This window comes from Dromiciops gliroides, chromosome 1, assembly GCF_019393635.1.
Source record: "Dromiciops gliroides isolate mDroGli1 chromosome 1, mDroGli1.pri, whole genome shotgun sequence".
Lineage (NCBI taxonomy): Eukaryota > Metazoa > Chordata > Mammalia > Microbiotheria > Microbiotheriidae > Dromiciops > Dromiciops gliroides.
Window position 1 is genome coordinate 338,774,963 of NC_057861.1, and position 20,982 is coordinate 338,795,944.

Below are 20,982 nucleotides of genomic sequence, written 5' to 3' on the forward strand. Positions count from 1 at the left end.
GGAATTTGGAGCACTCCCTTACAGAGAGCTCACACGTTCCATGGGTGTCTCTGAAACGTCGACACTGATGAGATCACAGATACAGGTATGAAAAGGGCGAGAATCTCCTCCAAAAGAAATATTTCCTTGCCATCCACCCTGCTTGCTGTTGTACCCACTGGACAACAGAACCTTGCCATCTACCTCCCTGCTGAGCCATTCTCACGGACTGAGCCTCCTCACTTCTGGAACTTCTATCCTGTGAACTGCATTGTACTAATTGTTAAGTGTATTACTGAACCCACTATATCTAGCCAGTCCCAGACATTTTTTTTTCCTAGTGAGGCAATTGGGGTCAAGTGACTTGCCCAGGGTCACACAGCTAGTAAAGTGTTAAGTGTCTGAGGCCGGATCCGAACCCAGGTACTCCTGACTCCAGGGCCAGTGCTCCATCCACTGTGCCACCTAGCTGCCCCAGTCCCAGACATTTGCACATTTCACCCTGGCATTTTTTTTTTGTCATCTGCCTGGCCCAATATACCCTCTAGAGGGACCACCGGACCTTGTCATCCATCTTACTACACTGGCCCCCACCCCAACACATACTTTCTAGTTGTAGACTCAAAATTGCATTGATATTTCTGCTGATTTCAGAGAGCATGACAATCAACTTCCCCAGAACTCTATTTACCATCTTTGTGATGCCCCAAATCATGTCTCCCCTCCCCTCTTTCCTGGCCACCTCTCACCTATATATGTTTTACCACTTTATTAGAGTGTCAGATTCTTGAAGGAAAGGACTGTCTCACTTTTATATTTGTATCCGCAGCACTTAACACAGTGCTTGGATAGAATTAGTGGTTAATAAATGCTTTTTCATTTATTCATTCATCTTGGGCATCCTGGGATATCCTCCACTTAGGAGATTCAACAGTAGTAAGGAAGGGTTCTCATACTATCCATCATTAGTTTAAAGCTGTTTATATTAGACGCAGGACACAGAATCTAGGTGAACGTGCTTGGGGACTTAGAGGTCAGAGAGGCCCTTCTGAAATTAAAATGAATTTAGCTAAAAGTTACCAATTAACTGTATTTGAGAGAGAGAGAGAGAGAGAGAGAGAGAGAGAGAGAGAGAGAGAGAGAGAGAGAGAGAGAAATTCAACAGAGGGTGCATTTGGTAGTTACTTCAGTCTCTCTATTATCTGCTGTCCCATTTGATCTTTTTGACAAGCTTGCCCTGGGTGGATAGTCACAACCCCGCCTTCAGGCACGATAGTTCAGTGCAAAAGCAGGCTCCCAGTAGAGAGCCTCCTCAGTGACAGGGACCACGATGTCTGGTGTTCATGCAGCAGATGTGCTTCCAGGGGATTCTATGGATGATGAACGACCCAAATGGGACAACAAATTCCAGTACATCTTAAGCTGTATTGGATTTGCTGTAGGGTTGGGAAATATATGGAGATTTCCATACTTGTGTCAGACTTATGGAGGAGGTGAGTATATATTGCTTCCCATTATAGGTTCTTCACCTTGTGACTGGATTTCATGATGTATACCTGATTATTTGAGGAAGTTGGACCAGTAATGGTACATATTCTTAGTGTGGGAAGATTATAGGTTATTCAGAGCTCATTGTTAGGACACTAATTTTTATAACAATACCACCCCCCCAACTGTATTGGTGTTTTGCTTTATCTATAATTGACTGCTTAAAAAATAATGGACGGATGTCTTAACATTTTAGGGGTTTTTGGAAATTGTTTCCTGGAAGTATCAGAAACACCAGCACAGAACCCTTTTCTAAGGAAGTTTTAAAAGTATGGGGTGACCAGGTGGTGGAATGGATGAGGCGCTAGATTTGGAGTCATAAATACTTGAGTTTAAATCCGACCCAGGACACTTACTAGCTATGTGACCCTGGAGGACAATCCACTTAACTTCTTTTTTTTTGCCTGTTTTCTCATCTGTAAAAATGGGCATGATAACAGCACCTACTTCAGAGGATTACTGTGAAGATCAAATGAGAAAACATGTAATGCTTTGTAAATCTTAAAATGCTATATAGATGTTAGTTATCTATTTTTTTTTAAGTGAGGCAATTGGGGTTAAGTGACTTGCCCAGGGTCACACAGCTAGTAAGTGTTAAGTGTCTGAGGCTGGATTTGAACTCAGGTCCTCCTGACTCCAGGGCCGGTGCTCTATCCACTGCGCCATCTAGCTGCCACCAGTTATCATTTTTATTGGTATGACATGATAGTTTGGGCACTGGGATGCTTTTAAGAAAACAGTGAATTGTGACACCAACTACCCTGACTATAGGGCTTCAAGTTAAGTACTCATGAAGCAATTTAGTTTTTTTCCAATTATTTTGCCTTAAATTAGGGAAGGTGACAGCAGATGAGCAATGGTAAATCCTTAGGTGGTCCAAGATCCAATAAGTGCTTTATCTAAGATTTCTATGGTGACTGCTCCATCTCACTAGATTCATAACCATGAAATATCAACACCTTGTTTGGAAAATGCGATTTTTTTATCAAAATTACTAAACTTAGTAATATCAAAGAACACTGTATTTATATATCATACACATGAAGAGCAAGATTTAAAATAAGTCAGCTTTAAAGTACAATTTGGTACATTTCACACTAATTCTTAAAATTGTCAAATATCATTTAGTCTAACTCTGGTCTTATTACCCCGACTGGATTAGAACACTTCTTTCTAACATGTTGAAGTCTTCTCTTGAACAAACCCTTTTCTAGCCAGTTTTGCATCAGGTTTTTGTCATTTCTTTTGTAGTTAAAAAAAAAACCAACCACTAACTTATTTCTCCAGTGCTCATAATGGTGCAGAAGTGGCTCTATATTTAGAAAGATATGCTAAAGGGGCAGCTAGGTGGCATAGTGGATAGAGCACCGGCCCTGGAGTCAGGAGTACCTGAGTTCAAATCCGGCCTCAGACACTTAACACTTACTAGCTGTGTGACCCTGGGCAAGTCACTTAACCCCAACTGTCTCACTAAAAAAAAAAAAAAAGAAAGAAAGAAAGAAAGATATGCTAGGACACAGCACAAACTCTGCAGGACCTATCAAGCAAGAAAAAATTTTAAAACAAGCCCAGTAATTGATGGAGTGTCTTTTATCCAAGGAACTCAATTAAACTCAAAGAGGCTCATCTTTAGAAGTTTGGCCACTTGCTGTTGTTTTGTTTGTATGTTTTTCATTTGTGTTTTTGCCAGAAGAACTCACAGCTTTTAATTTTATGGTCCTGATATACTCGATAGGATTAGATAATGAGATATCAAATGAAATCATATATGTAAAGCCCTCTGTAAGCCTTAAAATTCTGAGTAAATGTGAACTATTATTATTATCATTATTTACTGATTGTTAGGAGGCAATCATGATGATAATAACACATTATCCAAATCATGATGCTTCATTTTTGCCTTATATCTCTAATGAATGAATGTTGAATGATCAGTGTCATACAGATTAGAAGGAAACTAGTCAAAAATCACAATGATGGGATCATGGCTCTAGAGCTAGAAGAGATACTCTAAGCCTAAAATTCAACCCCTTCATTTTGTAGACCAAGAGACCAAGGAATAGATATTTTATATAACTAGCCAGAGGTCACACAGACACTATATTTATACATACATATGTATATGTATATGTGTATATATAAAATATGAATATATATTCATTCTCAGGTTTGACTCAAACTCTCTTTCTACTATGCCAAAGTGAGCTGGTAAAAAGTAACAATAGCCTTCATTGTGTCACTAATATTTGGTGACAATGATACAGTCCGGGGCAGCTAGGTGGTGCAGTAGATAGAGCACTGGCCCTGGATTCAGGAGGACCTGAGTTCAAATCCAGCCTCAGACACTTAACACTTACTAGCTGTGTGATCCTGGGCAAGTCACTTAACCCCAATTGCCTCACTAAAAAAAAAAAAAAAAAAAAAGGAAAAAAAAAAAAGAAAGTCAGTAGACAATGATATAGCCCAAGTCAAATGGTATTGCTTGGTTTTGATATGTGGAACCACAAATGAAATTAACCCACTTGATGATATTTAAGAATAGTCCAGGGGCAGCTAGGTGGCGCAGTGGATAGAGCACCGGCCCTGGAGTCAGGAGGACCTGAGTTCAAATCCAGCCTCAGACACTTAACACACACTTACTAGCTGTGTGACCCTGGGCAAGTCACTTAACCCCAATTGCCTCACTAAAAAAAAAAAAAAAAAAAAAAGAATAGTCCAAATCTTCATACAGCATTGGAACTAAAATCAATCATGTCTTATTTGGGAATAGTGTATTCAAGTGCTGCATGGTCATGCTTGATAGCAAAATAAGAGTTCGGACTGTCTTTTGTGATTTAAATGACCACCCCAAATAGGTTTAAGGTGAAAAAAAAAAATGGTGTTGGAGGCAGCTAGATAGCGCAGTGGTAAAGCACCGGCCCTGGATTCAGGAGTACCTGAGTTCAAATCCGGCCTCAGACACTTGACACGTACTAGCTGTGTGACCCTGGGCAAGTCACTTAACCCCCATTGCCCTGCAAAAAACAAAAAACAAAAAACAAAAAAGGTGTTAATATAATCAGAGTAGTCCGATCATAACTTGACAATTTCCACTTATTTCACCTTTTTGTCCCCTCCATCCAATAAAAAAGCAAGATCCCATTCCTTAGCACAGTGGCTGACACAAAGTAAGCACTTAATATAATGATTGTTGACATGTTGATTTGTATTAAAATAGCAAACATGTTAATCTTAATCTTTTTGTATCACAGACTCCTTTGGCAGTCTGGTGAAACCTACAGATCCTTTCTCTAATAATGTTCTTTAAATAATTGAAGGAAACGCTCAATTTTAGTCAGTTGATAAACATTTACTAAGCACCTACTATGTGCTAGGCCCTGTGCAAATCACCAAGGATATAAAGAAAGGCAAAAGACAGCTCCTGCTATCAAGGAGAACTTTAATGGGGGAGATAACACAGGAGTTAAAATCATTAATGAACAAGATATACACACATATGTGCGTATCATAAATTGGAAGTAATCAAAAGAGAGAAGACACTAGAATTAAAAGGGATCAAAAAATATTTTCAAAAGTTTGGCCCAGTTCCATCTTTGGGAACTGTACAGTGCTATTGGACTTGAGAGGTCCAATAAGTCTACTGAAAGACTTTGATAAATGTTGTACCCACTATCACTAGCTCTTTTGATATGTGGAACCACAAATGAAATTAACCCAATTGGTGATATTTAAGAATATCACCCAGAAAAATATGGTCTGTTACGGTATATTCATTGAAGCTTTGGAGAACAACTGTAGAGCAATGTCCCTGAGACATCTCAACCAACATTGTTCAACATTAACCATAATGAGGATTATAAAAGTACAATTGGAGGCAAAAGGGTCTTTTGTGACTTAGTTCTTTTCAGTTTTTAAAGCAAAAGTTTAACTTCCTGTTGTGTCCTATACTTACTTATTTCCTCATTACACTTATGTACAGAAAAATTAAGGCCACTGTTAGTATTGGGAAGGACTAACACTACTAAAGAGATATTAAATCATTATTTTGATTCATAAACATACATATTTGAAGCCCTTATATTTAAGGGGGCAAACTGGCAATAGTTAGTTTCTCTCTCTTCTCTCATATGTGTGTCTAAAGAGACTTGTGATCACATTTCCTCTTCTTTTTCACCTCCCCTCTCCCTAACAACCCTGGGCTAAAAGGTAGGTTCTGACTCAGGATCCTCCCCTAAAAAGTCAACTTGAAATCCATTCCGTTGCTTATTATGTATTAGATAATTGTGCTAAACTCTAGGCATATGAAGGTTAAACTGAAGATTCAGCCCTCAAGGAACAGCAATTCTAGTCAACAGAAATGTGCACCTTAGTGTCTGACTCTGGGAAATCTCCAAGTATAACTTGTATCTGGATTTCCACAATTGTGGAAAATAGGATCCTCAGCCCCCATCCGATCACTGAAAGTAAGAAATGCACACTGGATAAAAGTCAGTATTTCCTTCACCCCACAGAAAATAGAAAATCATAGGATCATAGATTTAGAGCTGAAAAGGAACTTTTTATGTCATCTAATCCTACCCCTTGATTTTACATAAAAGGAAAATGAGACTCAAAATTCACTAATGCCATCATATATTGACCATCACTCAGCAGCCTCCCCTCCTTGGAGGTTTATTTCAATGGTCTAGATCACTCCATTCTGATCTTCATTGCCATCTATGCCATGCCCTCTCTGTCAGTGGTCTCCAAAATGGGGCAAAATGGGGCATGACCTTAAGGGGTATGAGATGGGTCTTAATTCCTCCCACCTCCCTCTCAACAAAGGAACTCATCTCTGATTTTGTGAAGAAAATTGAAGCCATCCATCTTTCTTCCACCATACCTGAAAACCCCTTTAGATTGTTCCTCAATCTTTACTCTTTTGCCCAGTCTCTGAGGAAGAGGTCTCTCTTACTTGCTGAGGCCAATCACTTTATTTGTCCCCTTATTGTCATTCCCACTGCTTCCCCTAGGGATCTGACTCTATCATTCCACATATTTATCTCATCTTCAATATCTTTTTATCTACTGTCTCCTTCAATGCTATCTACAAATATATCCAGGTTTCTCCATCCTTTAAAATATATATAATAAAAACAAAATCTTTCATTCGATCCTGACATCCCTTCATGTTATCACCCTATATTTCACAGCCATCTTCCCTTTCATTGTCAGAGTCATTTGTACTCAATGCCCACATTTCCTTACCTCCCGCTTATTTCTTAATTCTTGCAATCTGACTATTAACCTTACTATTTGGCTGACTCTCTTCTCTCCAAGGTTATCAATCATCCCTTAAGTACTAAACCCAGTGACCTTTTCTCACTCATGATTCTATTTTATCTCTATATCATTTTTGATATTGTTGACTACTCCCTCCTTTTAGACAGTTTCTCTTCTTTTGGCCTCCAGGACAATATCCTCAACCTGTTTTTTCTTCTACTTGTCTGAATACTCCTTCTCAGGACCCTTTCGTGGATCATCATCCATCTCCCATCTGTTTAATGTGGGTCTCACCTCAGGTCTGTCCTAAGTTCTTTTCTCTTTTTTTCTTTACCATCTCTGTGATTTCATCAACCCCCACAGAGTCAATTTTTAAAAAATGATTTAATTTAATTTTAAAATCTAATTTGATTTTCAAGTCTTCATTTTCTCTCTCCCATTCTACCCCCACCCCCCAAGAAGCAAGAAAACCAAAATGTTATAAACATGTATAGTTAAACAAAAGAAATTCTTACATTGGCCATTTCCAAATAGACAGATAGATGTTATGCTATATATACACATATTTATATACATGCTCAATGTGAGATATCTAAATCTATTTACACTCTGAATTCATCACCTTTATATGGAAGGCAGATATATTTCATCATAAGTCTTCTAGAATCATGGCTGGTCATTGTATTGATCAGAATTTCTAAGTCTTTCAAAATTGTTTGTCTCTACAATATTGTGTAATTATGTGAATTGTTCTTCTAGTTCTGATCTTTTCCCTTTCCATCATTTCACACATGTTCCCAAGTTTCTCTAAAACTGTCCTCTTCATCATTTCTTATAGCACAATAGTATTCCAACAAAATCCTCCACAATCTGATTCCCACCGACCTTTTCCAGAATTATTTCCTATCACTCTCCTACATTATTATTTTTTTGAGGGTGGGGCAATGAAGGTTAAGTGACTTGCCCAAGGTCAAACAGCTAGTAAGTGTCAAGTATCTGAGGTCACATTTGAACTCAGGTCTTCTCGAATCCAGGGCCGGTGCTCTATCCACTGCGCCACCTAGCTGCCCCTCCTACATTATTTCTTATAACTTCGTGTTCTGGGCAGCTAGGCAGTACAGTGTATAGAGTGCTTTGCCCGTAGTCAGAAACTCATCTTCCTAAATTCAAATCTGGCCTCAGACACTTACTAGCTGTGTGATCCTGGGAAAGTCACTTAGCCCTGTTTACCTCAGTTTCCTCATCTGTAAAATGAGCTGGAGAAGAAAATGGCAAAACATTCCAGCATCTTTGCCAAGAAAACCTCATAGAGAATCATGAAGAGTCATACACAAATGAACCACTGAACAGCTATCGATTACTGTCCCTTTGCCCAAGTCTAGGATGCACTCCTTCCCCACTTCCATCTCTTAGAATCAGTAACATCCTACAAAATTCAGTTCAGGTATCGCTTGCAACTCAGTTCCCACACCCACCCTAATCCTCCTAGTTCTTAATCTTCTCTCTCTTAAAATAGCCTTGATCTACTTCTGTGTGTATGTGTTCTATCCGCTCAATAAAATGTAAGATCCTCCAGACAAGAACTGCTCCACTTTTTTCACTGTATCGTCAGCACCCTGCACATTGTAGACTCACAAAAAGTTTGTGAAATTGAAATGTAAATTGAATCAAAGGATTGCAACAAACTCTCTCCCACTTAGGTTGCTCAGAGCTGGAAAGAAGTAAAAGCAGGAAAAAGTAAAACCACTGACCCATTAGGCAGCTGTTTGAACAGCTATTTGCACACAAAGAAATGAGAAGGTACAAGTTGGACTTCGTTAAGGCAGAGGAGTGTTTCTATGCTGTTCATAGGTTTCTGGGTGATTTTCTTATTTGTGCCTCCCCATGTTGCATGAGTTCCTGGAAAATTCTTAGCCATTGGGCTCAGCTCTAAGGCATGAAGGTTTGGGCACTGAGCATACATCAAAAAACCTATTTCACAAGAACATGATGGGAGAGGCATGACTGACTAGACATCAACTGATGTGAAGCAGCCCTGGGGTTTTTAATGGTCTTCAAACACAACATAAGTCAACATTTGATGATGGCAGTCAATATCTTTAATGTCATCCCAGAACAGTCAAACAAAAACAGGACAAGGGAGGTGAAGCACCCACTGTTCTCTGCCCTGACTCAACCTCATCAGAAATATTGATTCAGTTCTGGACTCTTGAGAAAGATTTTGACAATTGGAGTATGCTCATAGAAGGGATATCAAAATGGGAAGGGAACTGGAAGTCTGCCATGTTGGGCTCCGTTGGAGGAGCTGGGATGATGTGTAACCTGAAGAAAATGAGATTTAGGGAGCACCTACAAGTGGTCTTCAGACAAACTTTTTCTTGTTAACTAGAGGTCAGGGCTAGGGACAGCAAGTAGAACTGGTTATAGGCAAGGGAAGGGCAATGTCGTAAGAAGGAAAGAGAGTAATTTCAGGCCTTAAACTCTCACATCTATAACTTAAGGCAAGAATAAATGAATTAAGCATTTATTAAGCATTCACTATATGCCAGGCACTATGCTAAGGGATTTAAAAATATTATCTCATTTGATCCTCACAACAACCTTGGGAGGTAGGTGCTGTTATTATCCCCATTTTATGGTTAAGGACATTGAGATAGAGGTGAAATGACTTGCTTGGGGTCACACAGCTAATAGGTGTCTAAGGCTGGATGGGGGGAGAACTGGTGTGGGAATTGAAAGAGGGTCATAGATTGGGGAATGTGCATGATGGGTGCATTGATGTTAACTTCTCTTCACTTATTTGTGAATTTATCACTGAAAGCTCAAATATAGTATGTTGTAAATTCTTTAATGGAAACCCTGCAAACTTAATGGGAAGATATATTAGGACTGAGGTTGAATATGATCAGATTGGTGGGAACACTTGTCTGTACCCTGAATAAAGAGAACACTGTGCACAAAGGTATAGAGCCAAGAGGTAAATGGTTTTCAGTTTCTCTGAAAGGTAGATAGAGGCACAAGGAGCTTGTGCCAGAACACCCTCATGTGTTGTGTGGTGCATAGGGCATATTTGCTTAGAAACTGGACCTGACCAAGGCATATGGCCGGGGTTTTAGATTGATGTAGATACGTCTGTGGCAGATCAGCATCTACTGATGTGATACATAAGCTCAGAGCACACTAGGAGGCTTTCCTAAGGGTAGAGTAGTGTAAATGAGCAAGGTAACACCAGGCCCTGCATGTAGAGTCCCTTGTTTCTCACAAATCTTTTCCCTTTTTCTCTGTCCCTTTAGTCTAGAAAATGTCTTTGGGGATTCCCCACAGGTAGCTAGTGTCTACCATCAATATCCCTTCAAAACCAAATGATATACAGGAGGATATGTACAAAGCTCTTGTTGCTTACGTGCCTTTTCCCTCCCCAGGTCTTCTTGAAAAAGCTCACATGCAGATGATGTCTTTTACAAGGTGCATTCTGCCTAGCGTGAACATCTTTGCTGGCTGGCTTACCTGCAATGCTAAACGTGCCCTTTAGACCTAAGCACAACATGTATAGATGTGGTTTGATCATGACAGAATGCAGTAAGGATGATTATCTCTCTTTTCCTAGACAGTGTACAAAAGCCATTTCAAAAAGTACTTCATTGAAAAAAAAAAACCAAAGAGTTTCTCTACTAGTAAACTAGATCGCAATAAAGTTAGCTTATTAAAATTCCATTCTTTCTACAAAATTCTTCCTAATACAAGCAAATAGAAAAAATGTAATTTAAGTGTAGGGAACCTTAAAATCTGAGAAGCTTATTTTGGGTCCTATGTACATTATAAAGACAAGAAATGGAAATAAAGGCTTGAGGTGAAAAGTGATGCCCAGGGGTATGCTGGGAACAGCTGTAACCAGCAGGCTGTTAATTTTTTGGTATGAACGTTTTCACTGAGAAATCAGAAAACACTACAAATTAGGGCTAGACATTTTTTATTGATTGTCTTAACTTAAGATGATGTATATAAAGCAGATTAAACTTAGAAGTGTATATATACAGGGGCAGCTAGATGGCACAGTGGATAAAGCGCCCGCCCTGAATTCAGGAGAACTTGATTTCAAATCCAGCCTCAGACACTTGATACTTACTAGCTGTGTGACCTTGGGCAGGTCGTTTAACCTTCATTGCCCCACAAAAAAAAAGTGTATATATACATTTCCTACACCCCAGCCTAGATATGAGATATTTACCAGCATACCTCTGTATTGTACTATAAACATTTTTTTAAACTCAGCAATATTACATTAGAAAGCTAAGGGAATGAAGACTGGAGGTCTATTAACTGTATAATAATAAATAATAATGATGATAACTAGCATTTATATTGTACTTTAAGGTTTGCAAAGTGTCTTATATCCATTATCTCATTTGAGTCTCAACGCCCCTCATGATCATTCTGCTTGGCTTGTTTTTGTTCCTTAAATTTCTCCTCCCATTCATAAGAAAAAGTTTGGGGCTCAAGAAAATTGTGGGGGGGAACCTAAAATATAGCTATCATTCTGTAGTTTATGGAAAGTAAGGGTAGCCCCTGATATATTTCTATTTTTTGCGTGTGTGTGTGTGTGTGTGTGTGTGTGTGTGTGTGTGTGTGTGGCAATTGGGGTTAAGTGATTTGCCCAGGGTCACACAGCTAGTAATTGTTGTGTCTGAGGCCAGATTTGAACTCAGGTCCTCCTGAATCCAGGGCCAGTGCTTTATCCACTGTGCCACCTAGCTGTCCCAGATATATTTCTAAAGGGGTAAATATTGGCAATCAGGGCTTAGATAAGAATTAGAGGATTTCTAATCCTATATCAGATAGAAGCTTGGGACAAGAATGCAGATTTGTCAGCAATAAGAAGTAAGGTTTCAAAGATGGATCAAAGGTCTATTGGTGTTACAGAGCTGGATGGCTGCTCTATCTTTTAAAATAGCTTGACCCCTGGAAGTGAAAACTCCTTTTGAAGACAAAAAGTCCCCAAAGCTGACATCATGAGAACTGGTAAATCATCTCCTTGTATGGAGAAGAGCAGCTGAAGATTTATCCTTAGTCTTCTATTGGGTGTATAAAGGGCCTGTTTCCCTATAGGACTTGAAGAATAACTTCTGGATTCTAAACTAAAAGAGAGGTCATCAGAGCCCAGTCTTCTTATAAGGAAAGGTAGCCCCCATCAGCTGAGAGTTCCAGCTGAAGCCAGAAGCTAGAGGTAAAACAAAGTCCACAACTATGTGCCCAGTGTAATGCAACAGTACAGAGTGTGTGCTATGTTCACATACCCAGCAGAGGCTACACAGCAGATCTAGTAGATCTGTAGTAGATCTAGTAGGTTTTTTGTCTGTTCTTTAACTTGAGGTGTAGACTCTGTGCTAAATAATCTCTTTAAGCTAATGACTATGGGGCTATATATATATATATATATATATATATATATATATATATATATATAAATAATTGTTCTCTAACTCTCATCTGTTATTTCTAGGAGCATTCTTAATTCCATACTTTGTTGCCCTGATCTTTGAAGGAATCCCCTTGTTTCACCTTGAACTTGCCATTGGTCAGCGCTTAAGGAAAGGTAGTGTCGGGGTGTGGAGCACCATCTCACCATACCTTAAAGGAGTAGGTATGTTTGGGGTTTCATTGGCAGAATGTGTTCATAGATTCTCTGTTCATACACTTTGTTCAAGAATGCTGACTGAGAGCAAATCTTATTGTAGAAAGAGCAGAGAGGAGGGCTAAATTAAATACAATCAAGCTTCATTCATTGAATGAGACAAATATCCATTAAATACCTACTCTATGTAAGGCACTATTATGGGTGCTAGAGATACAAAAGTGAAACAAGACAGTCTAATAAGAAAATGTGTACATGAAAGTATTTTGATATAATTTATTAACAATTACAATTTATTAAAAATTAGAATTCAATAAATGATTAGGAGAGGTCCAAGTAACCAGAGATGCATGAAAATATTTAGGAAGGAAAGATCATTTTTAGCTAGGGGCACCTAGAGAAGCTCAATGAAGAATGAGATGTCAACTCTCAGAAATGGAGGAGAATCCAGTCCAGGAATTGGGGAGGGTTGAAGTTAATGCAGGGAGGCAGAAAAGAATAGTTAATAGTTAATAAACTTTTATTAAGCACCTACTATGTACACTGTGCAAGGTCCTGGGAATACAAATACACAGACATTTCCATCTCTAAAGAGCTTACAATCCAAAGGGGAAGAAGACAAAACACAAAAGAAATTGAAAAGTGAGGGAGAAGGAGGGAGGAGAAGAAGGTACCCAATGTGGGTACATGGTAGAGAAGTCAGAGAAAGAGAAATGAAGAAATCTCTGAGCTAAGTTCTCTCCTTAGATGTAGGTTTGGAGTTCATGGTCTCTTTCCAATCAGAGAGGCAGAAGGCAGTGATGAAGTGGAGGACCAAGTTACAGGATAATGAGGTTATTCCAATGAGCTTTCTGGGGGCAGGGTGGAGAAAGATTTAGAAGGGAGAGGTAATTTTCAGCTGGAGCATATAGGGAGACCAGAGGAGTCCCAAAGTAGTACAGCCAGGTGAGAAGTAAGGAGATGAGATTAGAAAATGGCAAATATGGGGGCAGCTAGGTGGTGCAGTGGATAGAGCACAGGCCCTGGATTCAGGAGTACCTGAGTTCAATTCCAGTCTCAGACACTTAACACTTACTAGCTGTGTGACCCTGGGCAAGTCACTTAACCCCAGTTGCCTCACTAAAAAAAAAAAAGAGAGAGAGAAAGAAATTAAAAAAAAAAAAAGAAAGAAAATGGCAAATACATGCTAGCTTGGTCAGTATGTGAAGTGTGTGTTCTAGAAGACTGGCAAGGTAAGTTAGAGCCAGATTGTGGAAGGCCTGGATACCAGAAAAAGGAATTTATACACACCTTCATTTATCAATGGAGAGTAACTGAAGGATTTTGAGGAGAGGAGTAACTTGTGAACTCAAAGATGCCACCTAAGAGAACTTAGCAGTTTCATTTTATGTGAGAAAAAAGAAAATATTGGGGCAGCTAGGTGGTGCAGTGGATAGAGCACCGGCCCTGGAGTCAGGAGGACCTGAGTTCAAATCTGGCCTCAGACACTTAACACTTACTAGCTGTGTGACCCTGGGCAAGTCACTTAACCCCAATTGCCTCACTAAAAAAACAAAAACAAAAACAAAATATCCCACTGATTTTTAGTCAATTCCAACAAACATTTATTGAACACCTAACATGTGCAAAGTCCTGTACCAGATGCTAAGAGATTTAAAGCTAAATGAGACCCAGCCTTGCCCTCAGGGATCTTGCAGTCTAGTGGGGGAAAGAAGCATATGCACAAACAGTTATAATAAAGAAGAAAACGTGAAGAAAAAAAAAAAACAGAAGAGATGAGGGTAACAAAGACCATAAGCAGCTTGTTTGGTGTTTGCAAACCCAGACTCTGTTACAAAAGACTTTCTTTCCTTTGTTTTATAGGTATTGGATGTTTATTTGTGTCCTTCCTGGTGAGCTTGTATTACAACACCATTTTAATGTGGGTGATGTGGTATTTTCTGAATTCTTTCCAAAGCCCCCTTCCTTGGAGTTCTTGTCCTCCAAATGAAAATAGAACAGGTAAAAAGTAGGTGGGTGTCTTGTTGTGTGTCATTTGGGGAAGGCAGAATTCCATCTCTTCCTATAGCTTTTATGTAGATGGGGGGGGCAGGGCAATGAGGGTTAAGTGACTTGCCCAAGGTCACACAGCTATTGAGTGTCAAGTGTCTGAGTCTGGATTTGAACTCAGGTCCTCCTGAATCTAGGGCTGGTGCTTTACCCAGTTCACCACCACGCTGCCCCTTCTTATAGCTTTTATAATCCAGATAATTCACCAAGAGGCCAAGAGGACAAATACAGTCTGCTTGAAATTTGTAGCATGTGCGTGTGTATACAACATATCTCAAAAGTCTAAGGTTTAGTAGTATCATTGTAGGATTATGAACACTCCCACTCCAATATCTATAGCTCCAGCCCCAAGAAACTTTGCCTGCTCCTTCTACTGAAGGAAGGGCTTCTTCAGCTAGGCAGAATGAGTTGGTAGCTTCCATAGGCTGCCACAGTGCCTGCCCAGTGATAGCAAGGGTACCACTACTTTGGGGATCTTATGGTCTTAGCTCCTGGCCTGGTCCAGAATTCCCTTCAATTTGGAGGATACCCTCCTCTTATGCAGGAGGACAGAGTCACAGACAGGCAAGATCCTGATGGAGCTTCTGCTTAGAGGCAGGGCAACCCCAGGCTGACCCTAGTTCCAAGTATCTAGCTCATCCTCTATCAATCAATCAGTCAATCAACAAGCAATTAAGTGCCTACTAAATAACAGTCACAGCCCTAAGCAGTGGGGATAAAATGTAAGGGTGAGTCAGTCCCTGCCCTCCAGGCGCTTATTTACCACAAGGGGACACAGACTATTCACAGATAAGTAAATACAGGATATGTATAAGACATATATGCACACCTAGGGGAGTCAGAAAATGCTTCTTTGAAGGAGTTAGTGCTTGAGCTGAGCCCTGCAGGGAGCTGGGAGATCCAAAAGGTAGAGTCGAGAAGGAGGAGGATTCCAGACCTGGGTTGTTTTTTTGTTTGTTTTTTTTTAGTGAGGCAATTGGGGTTAAGTGACTTGCCCAGGGTCACTCAGCTAGTAAGTGTTAAGTGTCTGAGACCGGATTTGAACTCAGGTACTCCTGACTCCAGGGCCAGTGCTCTATCTACTGCGCCACCTAGCCGCCCCCAGACATGAGGTTTTGAAGACACTAAGGTGGAAATTTCAATATCATGAACAAGAAAGAGAAAGTCAGTCAGAGGGTATGAGGAGGATCGATCTATAATCGGCATAGGGGCAGCTAGGTGGTGCAGTAGATAAAGCACTGGCCTTGGATTCAGGAGTACCTGAGTTCAAATCCAACCTTGGACACTTACTAGCTGTGTGACCCTGGGCAAGTCACTTAACCCTCATTGCCCTGCAAAAAAAAAAAAAGATACTACATAAAAAAAAAGAACTTAGCATGGAGCTATATATTGAATAAACTGTTATAATTGGAATCACCAAAATTCCACACATCTATAATCAGCCTAGAAAGACACAGGCTGGGGCAAGAGGATGGTGGGCTTTTAGTGCTTCCCAGAGGAAAGACAATGGGGACCCACTAAAGCTTCTTGAGAAAAAGTGGCAGGGCTGCTGGACGCTGTCCAGAACTGGGGGTAGTTCTGTGCCTCTTTGGACTTTGGTGTCACCTGGGCTTCGAGCCTGGTGCATTTACATGAGGAGAATGATTGCTCCACCCAGAGGACTTGTGTGAAGGGCAGAGTTGGTGAGAGCTTGGGAGGGGAGAAATCTCCTTGCTTCTGAACTCCAGAGAAAACACAAGAGACCCCAAGCTCTCTTCAGGAAGAAAGCCCTGGAGAGAAATTTGTCTTTGGGAAATCACATAGAGGAACTGAAGTCACATGCTCTAAGTTGAAGTAAGCTGGAAATGAGGGATATATTGAGGCTCCTTAAGGTGACGCTTTAAGCTTGGAGTCAGGAGGACCTGATTTCAAATCTGACCTCAGATACTAGCTGTGTGACCCTGGGCAAGTCACTTAACCCTGTTCACCTCAGTTTCCTCACCTGTTAAATGAGCTGGAGAAGGAAGTGGCAAACCACTCCAAGTATCTTTGCCAAGGAGACTCCAAATGGGATCACAGAGATGTGGATCGACTGAAACAACTCAACAGCTTCCCAACAGTTTTTTTCCTCTCTCTAGGGGTTTCTCCCTGAAGAGAGCTTGAGGTCACTTGTGACCTCTTTCAAAACCAAAAGCAAGATGACATCTCTTCTCTGCCCAGTACCGCCCTTTACTGAAGCACTCTTGTGGAATAATCATTCTCTCCACCAATGAGAAGAGTCTTAGGCAAATGCACGAGACTTCAATCCCAGGTTATATTGGGAAGTGGAGATTCCTGGTTCCAGCTTCCACATATCCCCCAACCCACTGTGGTAGAGTCACCTTATTTGCTGCAGGGAGTCTAACTCCTCTACCCACACATCCATGCCTTCCCACCAATTTAACACCCCTAATTTCAACATAGCTTGGAACAAAACTTTATTTGCCTTACCCTGGTCATGGCTCTGAGCTGCACTAATACTTTCTAGGGAAGAAAAAACCCCAACAACAACCAAAAAATAAAAACAACCTCCCCACCCCCACCACCAATGACAACAATGAATCTGATGGATTTGACCAAACCTTAAATTCAATATTTTGGTGTTTTAATGGTCCCTGAATCATGTGATCCCACTATTTTTCAATGAACACTCAAGTCAGCAAACACTTACTAATGAGTGCCAACTTGTACTTCTCTGCAGAGAACTTGGCAGAGCCAGGCTGGGGATGCAAAGACAGATTCAAGGCCAGCACTTCTTTGAAAGGCTTTACAATGGAATGAAAGGAGCCTGTAGTCTTTTGTGGGCTGTGGCCCATAGTGGCCTTGACAATGACTTGCGCTGTTCTTTGGTTCTCAGGGCCCATTGAAGAGTGCCAGCACAGCAACACTGTGAATTATTTCTGGTACAGGCAGACGCTCAACGTCACAGCAGACATCAATGAAAGTGGGACCATCCAGTGGCGGCTGGTCATGTGCTTAGTGGCTTGTTGGATGATTGTGTATATCTGTATAATCAGAGGTATTGAGTCCACAGGAAAGGTGAGAATGTTATAAAGGCACGTGTAGAAGCTGAGCTATTCGCAGTTGTCTCTGGGAATATGAGAAATGCTTCCCTAGTGCCTGTTGTGCTTTGGAAAAGGGAGTCAATGTAATGGATTCCCTGCCAGCCACTAAGTTGTAAGGCTCTAACGATTAGTTGATTGTCTAAAATTTTCCCTCGCTGATCGTAATCTTCCTTTCTTCTTTTTCTCCTCTTTGCCACATTCTTTTTTTTTTTGCTTTGAATAGAATTTTATTTTCCAAAATATATGTAAAAACAAATTTTAACATCAATTTTTTAAAACTTTGCATTCCAACTTCTCTTCCTCCCTCCATTTCCACCCCCCACCCACAAGAACTCAAGCAATTCAAAATAAGTTATACATGAGTAGTCATGGAAAAATTCCCATATTAGCTAGCTGTGAGAGAAAACAGTCAAAAAACCCCAAAACTTCAGATTAAGGAATTCTTTCTAAACCTATGCTCTTTCTCCAGTTTGACCTATTTTCCCAATCCATCACCCATGTTCTAGTTTTGCTTTCCTTAGTTTACAGTTGGCTCTAAAATTAGTAAACCAAATCAAGTAAACATTGTCCTCCAACTTTGATTCACTTAATCCAATTCTTCTGTCATTCATGCCCTGCCAAGCTTTCTATCCTGGATCACCCACATCATTTGTCATCTTTAAATGTAATCTTGGGCAGCTAGGTGGCGCAGTGGATAAAGCACCGGCCCTGGATTCAGGAGTACCTGAGTTCAAATCCGGCCTCAGACACTTGACACTTACTAGCTGTGTGACCCTGGGCAAGTCACTTAACCCTCACTGCCCCACCTAAAATAAATAAATAAATAAATAAAAATAAAATAAATAAAATAAAAAAAAATTAAATGTAATCTTAAACTAATAAACACAGCTGAAAGAAGTCCAGAGACCATGTTAACAGCCTCCACTATATATTCATATTACTGAATCTCAACTAGGCTCTCATTACTATACAGCAATCTTTTTATCCTTCCTTGATTGACTGTAACTTTCTTTAGTGGTTCTTTCAAACAGTATAGTCTTCACCACCCCGCCCCCGCCCCCTTTCCTTCAAGTTTTAATAGCTTTCCTTGGTCCTCTTTAAGAACAAAGGAGTTAAAAACCACCACCTCCAAACACGGTCCCACTAGCAGGTATTCTCCTCCCCTCTTTTACTGAGGAAACCAAGACTACTTCTCAGAACCACCTATAATTTCAATTGACCTCTCCTTTTCCCCAGTCTCTGTGGAAGAAATGGCCCTTCTGCTTGCCAATCTTTATCCTTTTGCCCTTGATCCTATTTCCTCTTGATTTTTCTAGAGCTTGCCCTATCAATTATTCTCTTTCTCCTCTTTAATCTCCACTTCTATTGCTTAGCTGCCCATTGTTCACAAACATATTTATACCTCATCCTTAGCAAATCTTGACTTGATTCTCTCCTCTCAAGCTGTTGCTTCATATTTCTCCTCCCTTTCACTGTCAAATTCCCAGAATGAGTCGCCTACACGAGCTGTCTCCACTTTCTTATCACCTACTTGGTTTTCAACCCACTGCAAACTGACCTCATCAGTCTACAAAACTTGATCTCTCCAAGGGTACCAATGACAAGTAGTGGAAAAAAGAACTAGATTTGAAGTCAGAGAAGCTGGGTTTGAATTCTGGCTGCTGTATGGCTTTGAACAAGTTATTCAATCCCTCTGAGCCTCAGTTTCCTCATCAGGATGTTCCAAAAATCTTGGTGTAGTCTTAAGCTTTTTAATAAGCTCTTAAAACAATTTAGTGCAGTTTTAATATTTTATCATTTAATTATTAATTAATAAGCTAATTTTTAAAAGCTCTAAACTGCACCAAGACTTCTTGGAAACCCTTTTTTTGGAAGGGCAGGGGGGCACTCCAGTCACTTAACCCCAATTGCCTTGCAAAAAAAAAAAAGGGAAAGAAAAAGAAAAGAAAACTATAATAGGCATTAGCTAATTATAAGTTATATGTGAAATTATAATTATATGCAAATCCCAGTCTATATATCTAGCTATAATCTCCCTCTCCTTACCTCCAGGCCTGTATTATCCAATCATTCTGGAAGACTCAACAGCATTTCAAATTTTTTTTTTGGGTGAGGCAATTGGGGTTAAGTGACTTGTCCAGGGTCACACAGCTAGTAAGTTTCAATCATCCAAGGCCGGATTTGAACTCAGGTACTCCTGACTCCAGGCCTGGTGCTCTATCCACTGTACCACCTAGCTGCTCCTCAAACTCAAGATTTCTAAAGTAGGATTTATCATCTTCCTCTATAAACTCCCCTCTTCTCTCTCCTACACTTCCTGTCCCATTTTAGGGCACCATCATCATCCTCCCAGTCACCAAGCTTTATAAACTCAACATCACCCTTAACCTTTCCCCGTTCTTCATTCCCCACATCCAATCAGTGGCAAGAAGTAGTGATTCTACATATAGGCTTTTATATAGCAATTCTACCTTCACAGCATGTCTTAATACTATCTCCTTCTCTCTACTGATGAAGTTATTATTCTCCTTTAGGTCTTTATCACCTTTCATCTTTACAACTATCTTAGCCTCCTAATTGGTCTCTCTGCTTCCAGTCTCTCACCTCTCCAACCCATTCTCCAAACTGAAGCTAAATAACTTTCCAAGGACATAGGCCTGACCATGCCACTCTTTTGCTCCAAAAACATCACAGAGTCATCAGACTGGCATTTCAGGCTCTTCACAATCTGGCTACTGCAATCTTTCCAGTCTTACCCCACACTTCTCTTCACAAACTTTATGTTCCTGCCACACTGTACTATTAACTGTTCTTAAAACTTACCATCTCTTTATTTCCATACATTTGTTTATGGGCAGCTAGGTGGCATAGTGATAGAGCACTGCCCCTGGAGTCAGGAGAATCTGAGTTCAAATCTTACCTCAGACACTTACTAGCTATGTGACCCTGGGAAAGTCACTTAACCGCAATTTCCTTGAAATATCCAGAGCCATCTCCAGTCATCCTGATGTATATCTTGCCACTGGACCTGGATGGCTCTGGAGGAGTAAGTCTGGTGACCTTGCACAGCCCTCCACTTAAATCTAATTCAGTGCAAGTCATGACATCATCCTGATGTCTTGGTCCTCTTTGAGAATAAAGGACAAAACAATAACAACATTTGCCCAGGCTGTGTCCCACGCCCAGTGCCTGTGCCAAGATTTTCATCTCTACCTCTTAGAACCCTTGTTTTTTTATTTAGGCTTGGCTCAGTTACTACCTTTTCCCTAAATCCTTCCTGGTGGGGGCAGCTAGGTGGCGAAGTAGATAAAGCACCACCCCTGGATTCAGGAGGACCTGAGTTCAAATTTGACCCCAGACTCTTGACGGTAGCTGTGTGACCCTGGGGAAGTCACTTAAACCTCATTGCCCCGCAAAAAAAAAACAAAA

The 20,982-nt window shown here is 40.4% G+C and overlaps 1 protein-coding gene across 1 annotated transcript in view; it reads left to right on the top strand.

Annotated features, from left to right (window-relative positions):
* The first annotated feature begins 1,309 nt into the window (after positions 1–1,309).
* Positions 1,310–20,982, top strand: part of SLC6A18 (solute carrier family 6 member 18) — a 38,891-nt gene continuing 19,218 nt past the window's right edge. Inside the window, exons 1-4 of the mRNA XM_043976576.1 lie at positions 1,310–1,472; positions 12,290–12,430; positions 14,285–14,422; positions 17,346–17,527. Of these exons, the coding sequence (XP_043832511.1) occupies positions 1,310–1,472; positions 12,290–12,430; positions 14,285–14,422; positions 17,346–17,527 (624 nt within the window). The remainder of the gene's footprint in view (positions 1,473–12,289; positions 12,431–14,284; positions 14,423–17,345; positions 17,528–20,982) is intronic.